We start from the raw sequence: 12,711 nt of genomic DNA, 5'->3' as shown, positions 1-12,711 counted from the left end.
TGGTAAGAAGAGAGACTTAATATTTATATGAGCACATGATGAAGTGAGACTGAGGGACCTCTGACTCTCAATTCACCCCACCCATCCATTCTCATTCTCCATTTTCGGCATCAAGGCATCACTTATTCATCTCGGAGCCGGGTTTGATGTCAGCGCTCCGCTAACTTTCTGCTTTGCTTGTGATTGAAGATATTTCAGTGGCTGTGAAGACTATTCTGCACCGGGCTATTGGCTGATGGCAGTGGCCATAATCTTTGGACTGTTTAGACTCTGAGTGGGGGGCGAAGGATCACACTTGAATCCTAATACACAGAGAAAATGGCATGAATTCAAGTTTTTCTCTGTCTGTCTCTGAGCCAGGTCATTACATGCGGAGTGAGGGAGCTGCATTTCAAAGACGGACCAGCATGCGGTGCTTTGCATGCAGCCGGAGCTTCTGATCAAAGGTGGTTTGACAAGTGAGGGATCTTCAGCTCTGGGAGTAATTCTAACTGAGTGACATTGACTGATCTGCCTGTCTCCTTTCTGCCCAGCTTGGCATTAGCAAAGTTATGATACAGTGTTCTCGGTCTGGAAGGCTATTAGTGGCATCCCGGCCGTCCTCCATGTCCACTGAATGCAAAGCAGCCAAGCATGATAGATCTGTTGCTTTAAGATCTCAGTGTGCTCTCCAATCACCCATGGATAAGGGGATTCCAACTGCTGTATATATGTTAAACATTTGTACAGTACAAATCAAGTACACCACATTCTCTCCTACACATGCACACACACACACACACACACACACACACACACACACACACACAGTGAAAGACTGATTCTAACCTTACACTAGGTTTACCTTAACATAACCTTCAAACACCTTTTTCACCTTTAAATGAGGATTTACCTTATAGGAGACTGATTTGTTTTAGCCCCATAACCTAAATTGTATCTATGTATTCATTTTGAGGAAGACATGTCCGCATTATGTATGTGACTCTCTGGAAACAGGTCCCTACAACATGAGTAATACCTAGACTACACACACACATACATATATATATACACATATGCAATATTCTGCCACACAGCAACACAAATTACATTCCACAACTGTCATGCCACAAACGGATGTTGAGATGGATGCCCATCACTATGAAAGAGTGCAGTGACCCTCATTCCCATGAGCCTCTGTTGCTGTGTTTCGCTGGGCCAACCAGTTTCCTGTCTGTCACCTTGGCAACTGCACTTTTCAACAGCAGGCAAGCAGAAAAACATCAAGCGATGTGAATTCACAATGAAGTGGATAGAAAAATAAACAAACAAATATGAATAACATGCAGAGTAATCTGAAACTATAGAGCTTCATCAAAAACAACTTTCAGTTGGTTTTTGCCTTCACGTGTTGGGCTCACTCTATCTACAACAGCCTGTAATAAGTCAGTGAATATCTGACCTTGGTGTAGGCAAGTAAATTAGTTCATATTTTTCATGCATCTCAGAGTCACTTAGGAATCCTGCTGAAACTTTAAGAGATAAAAAACATCCTCCCTGGGATTACTGAAGCCATTAGAGTCAGTTCTCAGGCTTCTTCAATTCAAAAGTATTTTGAGTTGCCTTTTTGTTCTAGTTAAAACTCTGGGATGAATAAATTCATGCGACTCATGGCCCACTTTTAGAGAAAAGGAAGTGACACACAGAAGCAGGTTAAGTAAAGTTAAGGAGCATATTTTGCTATGTACACCATTGTAATTTAGATTCTCACTGAACCAAATAGGATTTGTGTGGACCTTTACTGTACGTACATTCCAGAAAATAAATTCACAAATACATCTGTATTCATGACAGCAAGATTTCACACCACAAGCCGTTCATTTCAATGCACCTCCCACATTAACGGATTCTCTTGTGGCGGCAAAGCAAATCCAAGCCGAGCTTTCATGTAGCTCTAACGGACTTTGATGAGAAAATCCGTACTGCCAATTTCCAACCATTAACAGTGCTGACTAACAGAGAGCCACGGTTGAGTATTAGCTGTGTTTCACCACCAAATGTATACAACCCTGCTCTACTGGAGTTTAAACTGCTCCATTATAAGTGAGTACGTTATTGGATAGGAGTTAATGGTTCAAAAACTTCTCTTAAATAAAGCCTGTTCAAATCTGAACTTGCGAGCTTGCTCACTGACTGTTTATATTAGCTTTGTCTTAATTTAGAGGCCGTATCCCTCAGAGGATGCATTTGAAGATTGATTGCATCAAGACCTAACGACCTAGGCTGTCCCATTTCAAGAACCCTTTGTATGCGGCTGGCTAATCCGTCTGTCCATTCCAGAGCAAGAAAGAGTCCTAAGAGTGGATCCCTCTCGGGCCAACCTGTCCCAGAGTCCATTGAGTACTGGTAACAATGGTCTCATAGACAAATCAAACGAGTCCTTCGAAAGTTGTAACCTCTGAAATGGTAGACAGCTACAATTTTTTATTTGCTAACTAAAAGGTAGTCTGGTTTCTAGGGACATTTTCACACCCATAGTTTGTTTGTTTTTCTTTTCATCGGTAAATACAATTTAACCAAACTAAAACGCATCACTACAAATCATATAACATTAATGTGCTTATTGATTTGATACATTGATTAATTCTCCAGCCAGCTAATAGGATGACCACTACAAGTTACTACAGTTAAACATACACTGCCACATCCCAGAATGCAAAGCTCACTCTGATAGACTTGTCGTTCAGCTCAGTCTTGCTTAGTAGAGACAACAGCCTGTAAAGGGTCTTGGTGGGATGGTTTTTGCAGACACGAGGAATCTACAATTCCAGCTGGCCTCGATTAAACTCTTCGTGGATAATCATGACACGGTTGACTAAGAATTTTCACACAAATCTCACTGACTGTCTAGTAACAAGTTTTCTTGCTTGCTAAATGGCATTTTAGTCTGTTAGCTTCGCTGGCTTGTGTGGCCTGCTAATACAAGCAAGTTACCAGGTAGTTTGAATTACTTTAGAAGCCTGGTGTGGCCTGGGCCCTTCTGATTTTTCAGATCTTTTATCTCACTATGAGCCAGGACGCAGTCTGAGATCCTCTGGGAAGGTGTTGCTAGCCATACAAAGGCCAGACTGAAACCAAAGGAGAAAGAGCCATTGCCGTGAGGGCCCCTACATTCTGGAGCATCAGCCAGAATGGATTAGACTACCAGAATAGGTTACCAGTTGTATCTCTCTTCTTAAGACTTTTAGTATCTGTATCTTTTATATTATTATTTCTATCGCTAAATTAAGTTATTATTATTATGTTACTAGTAAGGTGGTCAGTCACTGTATCATGAAAACTAGCCCTGCGAGTATTCACCTAGACACAGAATTTCCAAGCACCTATTTCACAGAGACAAGTCACAGAGTGTTGCAGTGTGACCAGGCAATTACTCTTCTCTGAGATGCTTGATAAATATGGATGCACTGCGGTGAAGCTGAGTGCTATCAGGTAAAACCCTTGTAAGCTGTCACTAAAATAATTCCTGATCTTTCATGCTCCGTAGTTTGTTAGTTTTTTCCCCAGCTCACTGGATATATTTACAATGCCTGCTGTGTCCCGGTGTGTACGCTGGGTTTGATCTGACCTCGTCTGCTCTCCTCTATGGTATTCTATCGGCCTTTTATAGGACAGCCCGGTGTTAAGCAAAGACTCTCGGTGAGCATCTGATTATGGCTGAAAAAAGACACAGAGACTGCTGCTGTCAGTTTTCAGAAGAGTTGCACAGGGGAAAAAAGTAACGGCTAAAGGCAGAAAAGCTCAGTGGTTTAGAGTGGAAGAGGAGAGGGGGGGGGGGTCTGCTGTTGGAGGTAAGCCATGGTGGGCTGGCGCGGGGACAGCAAGAGGGGGCAGCGTGAAAAAGGTGAGGAGATGAAAAGAGATGAGAAGCAAGGTACTTACTTCCCTGTTTATCCGAATCTAAGAGATGCCAAAAGGTGGAAAACAGGGGGGCGGACAAAAGAGAGAGAGAGAGAAAGAAGGAAGGCAGAGGAGGAAACAAGAGCTAGTTATTGTGATTTAAGACAAGAAAAAGGTGAGGGTGATGAAGTGGTTAAAAAAAACGGCTTGCTTTGAGGACCTGTGGAGAGAATAACGTTCAGAAACCTCAAATCCTCATATTTCTATGATAGCCAGCCAATGTTTGTTTTTTAGTTAGGACAACTTTTCTTCCTGTATTTGCTTCCCGTGAGCCCACTCACCTTCAGCATACTATAACTTTATTTATTGCGTGTAAAGTAAAGAGAGAGACATGGTGCCTGTAGACATGTGTAATACCTAAGGAAATTAATAATTGAATGTGTTCTATTACTTGCTCGAGGAATGTGTTCTATTTTTCAGTGTGTGTTGTGCTTACATTCACTGCCAATGTAAGAAACAGTGTGTAGCATGGCACAAAGTGAGGGTGGTTGCGGATGAGTGTGTCCAATCACAGACATGCATTTAACATTATTATAAATTTGAACCATAGAGTAGTTCTTAATTAATATCAATCTCTAACCTTACCACATAAGTCTGGCTAACATGACTTTTTAAGCAAAGCGTTCACAGCTCAGACATGAGTACAGCATGATTATTAATGATGGGGAAGTTGCCCTCATTTTTTTAATTCAATAGCTGAGAGTTGTCTGAACTGAGTTATTAGAAATCTGAAGTCAGGTAAATTTTCTTTAAATTGACATGAACGGATAAACTGGGTCATCCTGCATATTCCGTATATTAAGTGTTTAGATAAAGCAGAATGTGTCTGTCATTCAAAGAATTTATACTTTCCGATTTGTCTGCTCAGTCAAGGCGACCATAACTTCTACTTCTCACTCACAGTTCAACTTTCCTATACAAATTACCGCTGCTATCAACACAAGTGCAACACGTTTTGCGAGTATGAGGAGAAGAAAAAAGTAAATACTGGAGGTGGGCGTTTTGAACAACAAACGCACAATCTCTTAAGGACTGAGTTGTGATGGTGTCACCTCCTGTGTTACATCTGTAGGCAACAGATATAATCAAAAGGAAGATCTAAAGATTTGACATGAAATGTCATGTCTTTCTACCCATGCAAAAGAAAAACTGCGAATGAGAGCAGAGGGTGGTGGAAGTTTTCAGTTTAACCTTTAAACAAAGCAGCGTTCCATTTAATCCAACCTTGGACTCATCCATGAATCATCTGGAATCATTTCACTGTGGTGTTGTGAGCCCTGGTTCTTGGCATGACATGCAGGCAGTGCTGTAGATGGCACAGTTAATGACACAAAGGTCCTTTGAGCGTTCATAATGGAGCCCTCATGGAGCACTAAAGGGGATAAAGTGACCATACACAGCATTGTGAGCTTTGACGCTCTTTTTTAACCACAGCCACTCACATGCACTGATTCTGGCATCCTCCACTGATATGGCCCCTTCTGTACACATTTTATATTCTTTTGTTCTGCAAACTATAGCAGGAACAGAGGACACAATACAGCCCTCATAGGCCATTGCAACTCATGGTAACCCCGGAGCTACCCCATCCTGAGTACTTCAGAATACTGCGCCAACAAACAGATCCAAGGCTGATGAGAGCTCTTCAAGTGCCCCTTCCATTGTGAGGGAGCAGAAGAGAACTCAGCCTGACCTGTGCTGAAGGATAGAGCAACTGTCCTTCGGATAGTGTTGCTTCATCTAATTCAAAGCTGCTCAGATAGGATCTGGCAGGGCCAGGAGCTGTTGCTGGGACTGGAGAGGCTCCCTGAGATGCTCACTCGAGCTGAACTGTAGGTGAGATCGAAATATCTGAAATTAGATGAAAAGATCAGCTGCGTTATTGCAGCTCCAATTGCTGTGCAACGTTGCCTCACGAAAGCACTTGGGTGAGTCGGGAGCTCAGGGGCATTTGTAGGAACTCTGGAGTTGTCTCACCCTGAAACCTGCGCGTGCTTGCATGCATGAGTGTAATGCTGTGTTGTGGGCGTTGCTCTAAATGATTGTTCAGTCTGAGAGCTCACACAATGCATGTGGAGTTGTCCTATGGTCAAGCACAAAAGGTGATTAGTTCAAGCTGTTAAGGCGGAAATGTGGGATCAGCAAAGACAGAGGTGATGGAGTATAAGTTGAGAGAATGGAAGAATAAGACTGCAAGGGACTTACGTCGATGTAGTTGGCGTTGACATAGTCGGAACTGGGGTCTGCAAGCAGAGAGTGCAGTTTGACCCGATGACGATCATCTGAAATGCACAGGAAACAATGTCTTTTAAAAAAAAAAAAGGTCACCCAGCTCACATCATTTGAATGTATTTGAGAATGTGGATTATTTCATCTACTAAGACGATGAAACTAGCTTATGAAAACTTTTTTTTAATCATCATTCCTCTAAGGTCACATACTCAAGGTGTTGAAATGCCATAACTTCACAAAGCCTTTTTCAGAAATGAACTCTGTTCACAACTGGCGTTCACAACACAGAAGATGTTCAGGTGAGGTGTGAGACAGGAGGTTTTGTCTCTCTTGACATTTTCGTCAGCTCTATTTTTTGATCCTGAGATATTTGTTTCCTTTTTGTTTTTCACTTTCCCATCTCTCCTGTGGTAGAGGTATCAGAAAGCTCACTTGCTCATGGTAGAATCATGAGCAAGTTTTTACTGGGGGACTAGGCAGAGAAACTCTGGTCTGAACCCTGTCTGACATTTGCGTTTGAGCATACAGCCCCTCTGGAGAATGTCTGGACATTATCCGGAGTTCAGTGCATGTCTGAAAGCAGCTTGAGTCAGACCAAAGAAAGAACCGTGATCAATCAGATAATTAAATAGATCAGAAACTATAGTAGTTCTGTGTGATTTCACGTCCATATGCATTATAACCTGTTGGCTTGCTTACAACCTACAGTGTCTGCTATTTCAAAACCAGTAAATCCACTCTTCAACAATCAGTTTTAATTATTCAAACCTTAACTACAAACTACTTACAATTCAGCTCAGAGTAAAAATAATCAGTGGGTGGTGTTGGCTGACTCACCGGATACAGACTCTCATTAAAAGGTAACCTATTTCAGTGTGTAAGTATAAAAAGCTATGAATGTTAAGGTGTGCTGGAGCCTACAATAAAAGAAAGAGTGAAGCAGAGCCAGGTGATAATAGCATCAACATTCCTCCCTTGTAATATTCAACCCCAGCAAAAATACTTACGGCTTAGCAAGCTATCGTGCCTCCCTTTGGTCTTGTCCTTCTTTTTCGTGACGTCCCAGCCATCGAAGAAGCTCTGCAAAGTTAGACAGCACAAGTTAAGTTTGAGCGGGAGCCGTTACAAATGAACAGCGGACGATGTGTCTTTGCTGCATCTCCGATCTCACAATTGGCTAATGCACTCCAAAGTGTTACCCTGAGGTTGTCTAAGTAGCTTCACTGCGTTAGCGACTTGCCAAGTCATCAGCAGACATCTGCCACGACGTAGCGGGGAGAGCTGAGGCGGAGGGATGACATGGGCCGCTGAGAGATGGCTGTGGCCTTGAGAGAGTGGGGGGGCGGCCAATCTGCACTCATTCTCATTCCGGACACAGTGTGTGAGACTCACTGCTCGGAGAAGACGGCGGCGCTGTATAAAACCTCCGTGTTAAACTGCTAAATTTGTGACAGCTGTTAATGGCGCTCGTCGACTTAAGCTGCTGGTGACTCACCGGATCGAAATTAATAGTAAAAACAAAGGAGGAGTACGAGGAGACATAAACATAAATGGGAGGCTTAGGTGGGTCTGGAGTGAGTTATGTCATATTCTGTATTCCAAGTCTCTGCCTGATCTCCCTGCTGTAATTCTTGGTCCATCCAGGCTCTCACAATCTCTCATGTGTGTGTGTGGAGGTGCAAAATGGGACCACCTGAGACCCTGACCGCTCCAAGCCAGATGATCAGGGAATTACACCGGCTACTGGATCCTACACAGGTAATACCTGATGTAATCCTGTTTATCACTCCTTTGTCCAGCACCCTGTGTTTTCTGGAGCTAATACACCATCCCGATCACCTTCATGGAACTTTGCTTGATATTTTTCTCACTCGATTATCTTATCAGCTAAAGTCATGATGCGCAATGCTTAAAGCCCCTGAAAGCTTGGTTTCAAATCTCAAGTATGTCTCATTTAATTTCTATGAATAAATAAAAAAACATTAAACCATATCTGTGGTGAGATTTATATTCAAATATTGCTATATCTTTCAGGTTTGTGACACGAACGCAAGGTTGGACTTGACCTTCCACACACGTAACAGGTAGGGGGGGGGTGGGGTAACATGCTCCTTGCTTGTGTAGTAGAAAACAGGAGTAGAGGAGCAACAACAAAGGTTAGAGGAAGGGGAAGACAGTGGAGACAGTGTGCAGATATCACAGATGAAAAAAGCATCCACTTTGCTGTTCACACAGCTCTGGTGCAGACAGTCTCTGCAGTCACAAATTACGGACGACTGGTCACGAACATGAAACAAATGGCAAAATTGACATCACGCAAACCCGCACAGATTCCTGCAGCGAAGGCGGATGCAATCAGCGTGAATTATTTATTTTTTCATGAAAGAATGTTATATTGCATTTTTTTTCCCACCGAGCTCATTCCACCCCAGACAAAAACACAAATACAGGCAATCCTGCGTTCGAGTGAGACATCATCACTCATAACAACAAGCTGACTGACATTATAAGGTTTTTCATGGGCTTTAAGAAAAGGACAATATATATGAAACAATCCCAACATCCATCCATATGCCACACTGCATGTCCCTGGAGGGTCCCACAGGCTGGAGTTGATCCCAGTTCACACTGAGGCAAGGTACATCCTGTACAGTCTATCACACGTCTGACACTTAGAGACAAACTCCAGACAAGCCTCAGTCACACCAGGATTGAAATGCAGAACCTTATTGCTATGCAGCTTTGTATTGTACACATCCTTACATTGATCATTTTTCTTTAAATGTGGGGAAAAACTTGTGAGCAGTTGCACAGTATTGTCCAAAAGAGAGCTCAAATTATTAACTCCACCAAGGAGGTTATGTTTTCACCTGTCCGAGTTTTGTTGGTTGGTTTGTACGTGTGTTTGTTTGTTAGTAAGTACGTTTACGCAAAAACTACTGGCCTGATTTCCTCGAAACTTGGTGGAAGGATGCTGTATGGACCAGGCAAGAACCCATTACATTTTGTCGAGGATGTGGATTAGGGGGCTCTTCCCTATTCCACATATTCAACAGCTATTTTTTGTTTCCCCAGCTAGTGGCTGACACCCGGGCCACACTGGGTGCGTGATGAGTGCGTGACGGCTTCTGTTGTCCTCACAGGAAGCGTGTCTGTTGCACGTCTACTGCGGAGCTGCTATGTGAAGTTTATCTTTCAGACTGTATTTGCTCATATAAAAAGTAGTGGATGTGCTCAGCTAAACGCCAGGACTGTACGGTATGAAGCCGTGCATCTTCTGGTCCTGCCATTAGAATAAAACCAAACAGTATTGGGGAGTGTTTTTACTTTAAAACAGGTACAGGAAGTCTTCTTATTTTACAGATATTGACATTGAAACTGTCTAAAAGTCTATTTGCTTTGAAATGTGCTTGGTACGTGGAGAAAATAGGAAACACGCTGACTCTGTGGACAAGCAGTGCAATTAATTTAGCAGGCAAGAATAATCTGTGTTTTCACACAAATATTTATTGGGCAGCCCTGGTTCCAGATGTTTGCTCCTGAGCACAACTAACTGTACCGACTTATTTGCACCCCGCCCCCCCAAAAATGACTTGCAACATGTCTGATCAATGGCAGGCGCACGACCCGGTGGGAAATAAGGGTTATGAAGTCTGACAGCGGTGTGCAAGCTGATCCCCTTCATCTTGTTTATTTCTCCAGGCGATGGGGGAGCCAGACTGAGGAGAAAACAGAATCCCGTATATTGATTTCGGAGGGGGGAATTTGTTGGCCCCTCGGGTGTTAGCCTAATGAATCGAAGAAGTTCATCTGGCTTCCTGCAGGTGGAGGTGCAAAAAAAAGACTTATCACCACTGGTTGATGTGGAGCGACTCATGTTGATGTCAAAAGATGGCTGAGAGGAATAACTTTAGTAAAGCATAGCTAGTCCACACAATTCCATAAAGTTTAGTCTGTCTGTATTATCTCTGTAATGCAGATTAAGTAAGACAGCATTTTACAGCTTCCTTATGAATCACTCTCCATTTGAGCCTGTTCAAAGTAAACTCTTATATCCAGAGTTCATGGACCTATATATCTACATATCTGCTCAAGCCGGCTGTCATTTATGAGTGGTCAAACAGATGGGTCATCACATTTGAATAAAGATAACGCTACAGCTATAGCTTCTGCAGAAATGAGGAAAGAACCCACAGCCCAGTGTTGCAGTGTGAATTAAATAAAAGACAAAATAAGATAATATAAAGATAAAATATTCTAAAAGATGTTTGATGCACTGCGGTACACGTTGAGATGCCGACCTTTTTAAGTCCAACAGCAGTGCAAACACATCTCTGTCTAGATATGATAGTAAACCTCTTGCTTTCACAAACACTGTGGAAACACACAATTTGAAACAAAGCCTCACCTCACAATCAGATTATGGGAGGTCACAGGATATTATAGCTTTTCATGATCCAGCAAAGGATAGCCCTACCAAACATTATATTTATGTGATTTTTGAACATCTTACTCCCAACCCATGTGCTGCTGCAACAGCTTCCTATTTCCTGGTTCCAGGCTTTCCATCAGAAGTTGGAGTCTGGTTGTACTGGAGCTGTATATGCTGCTAGAGCATGAGATCCAACAAACCTAAAGAGTAAACTTCCCAGTTCAAGGTGATGGGTAGGGCCGAGATCCTCAGCCTGATACCACCTGAACTCAAGTTCCACTGTTGCTCTCAGTCTCCCCGTGTCTATGTGGATTTTCTCCGGGTACTCCAGCTTCCTCCCACAGTCCAAAAACATGAACTTCAGGTTGATTAGAAATGCAAAATTGTTCTCTATGTGTCAGCCCTGCGATGGCGGGACAACCTTTTCGTGGTCTGCCCTGCGTCTCGCCTGCTGTCAACTTTGATTGGCTGCAGCCCTCACCCTCAAAAGGTTAAGCGGTAAAGGTAATGGATGGATTGACGGATGTATGGAGGGAGGGAGGGAGGAAGGGATGTATGTTCAAACAACATTCAATACTCTATTCAGCTGTCCATGCGTACCCATAACACAGGCTACAACCTGAGACGCAGACATTAATGAGAGAAGGGAAATTGTCTCCATACCAGGGCGCCCTGTTAATGTAAACTGGTAGACTCCTTATTCTGTAGGCTAATCCTATCTGGTTGATATAAGAGGGGAAATGGTAGCTATAATTTCAGCCTCTGTGTTTATCTGGGGCGTCAAGCTGATTAACACTAACTTAAGTAGACGCAAAGAAGTAGAAGTGATAGACATGGAAGAAAAAGGAGAAACATCTCATGGCTTTTTAATAATGGACTTGTGTGTGCAATATTCCTGCTGGAGTGGTAAGTAAACTGGTGTAAACACTCCAAGTAGTTAAAGCCCCTTCAAGGTTAGAGAAGCTCCACTGTCACGGTTCAATTATCAACAGGGCTAGTAGTAAGGGTTGTTTGTGGTTATCAATGGGAATTGAACGGAAGTCTCATGTGTTATAATCTTGTTTTTCGGTTGACCCATCCATTCCCCTTGACCTCCTCTCTACACAGCCTTTACAACATCACCAAGCTTGTTGTCATCTTTGCTATGGCCACTAGAAATATAAACACATGCTGTTCTGAACATGTGTTGTTCTGCAGAATCAGTGACGGTTGTTGCTGTTGTTTTTCAGTCTATCCAGTCGCTCTCCATTTTTCCATGTTGTGGTGTAACTCCCACTCTATGTTTAAAACACAGAATGCTACGTTTGGCACATTACACACACTCTACTGTTGTTCAACAGCAAACTGGGAAAAGCATAATGGACCTGGCTTTGTGTGTGTGTGCACTCACATGTAAAAACACGTGAGAGCCAAACACCTTCCCCTTCACTTGATTTATGAAGACAGCCCGAACCATGTACACAGCCTGAGACTAGAAACAACATCTTAGTTTTTTCCTCTCTCACCTCATATTCTTGTTTGAAGCCGTAGCCCTCGGACGTCTTCATCTGGTTGATGTGCTGGAGGAGGTCAGCGACCCTCACAGCGGGGTGGAGCTGACCCGTGTGATACGGCGAGCTCTTCCTCCGACAGTGGCGGTGCGGCGAGCCTCCCAGTAAGCTGCTGGACTCGTTGACGGAGCTGCGCTGTTCATCTGGGAACATGAGGTGCGCACACAGTTAAAGCCACACCACTGATACCATGCACTCTGTGACACACAGACTTGGTTCCTTTGTTACTAGGGTTGCAAAGGGGCGGAAAGTTTCCGGTAAATTTCTGGAAACTTTACGGAAACTTTCCATGGGAAGTTAAGCTCTGGAATTTTGAAAAAAAAAAAAAAAACTATGCAAATTAAACGCTGAGCAATATAAACTTAATTCAAAACCCTATTTTAAAGATGTATGGAATGCAGCACACACTGCACGTTGAATTTCAACCCTCCACTGTGCATTCTTCCATCACATGCACAGATAATTCCCAGCATCCTTCACTCTACAGCAGGGCTATTGAGGCCTGCTGTAGTGTGCAGGACTAGTCAGGTAAGTTTCGATGATATTACGCGGGAAAAT

At 43.1% G+C, this 12,711-nt stretch overlaps 1 protein-coding gene across 1 annotated transcript in view; it reads right to left on the bottom strand.

The window, feature by feature from the left end:
* The window catches only part of ptprua (protein tyrosine phosphatase receptor type Ua), a 203,113-nt gene that overhangs the window by 30,420 nt on the left and 159,982 nt on the right, over positions 1–12,711 (bottom strand). The window contains exons 17-20 of the mRNA XM_061092754.1: positions 12,109–12,296; positions 7,179–7,251; positions 6,145–6,221; positions 3,922–3,939 (exon numbers count right to left, since the gene is read on the bottom strand). Of these exons, the coding sequence (XP_060948737.1) occupies positions 3,922–3,939; positions 6,145–6,221; positions 7,179–7,251; positions 12,109–12,296 (356 nt within the window). The remainder of the gene's footprint in view (positions 1–3,921; positions 3,940–6,144; positions 6,222–7,178; positions 7,252–12,108; positions 12,297–12,711) is intronic.

This window comes from Limanda limanda, chromosome 19 (genome assembly GCF_963576545.1).
Source record: "Limanda limanda chromosome 19, fLimLim1.1, whole genome shotgun sequence".
In the NCBI taxonomy this organism is placed as follows: Eukaryota; Metazoa; Chordata; class Actinopteri; order Pleuronectiformes; family Pleuronectidae; genus Limanda; species Limanda limanda.
Note: the sequence above shows the minus strand (reverse complement) of the source record. Positions and strands in the feature narration are given on the sequence as shown.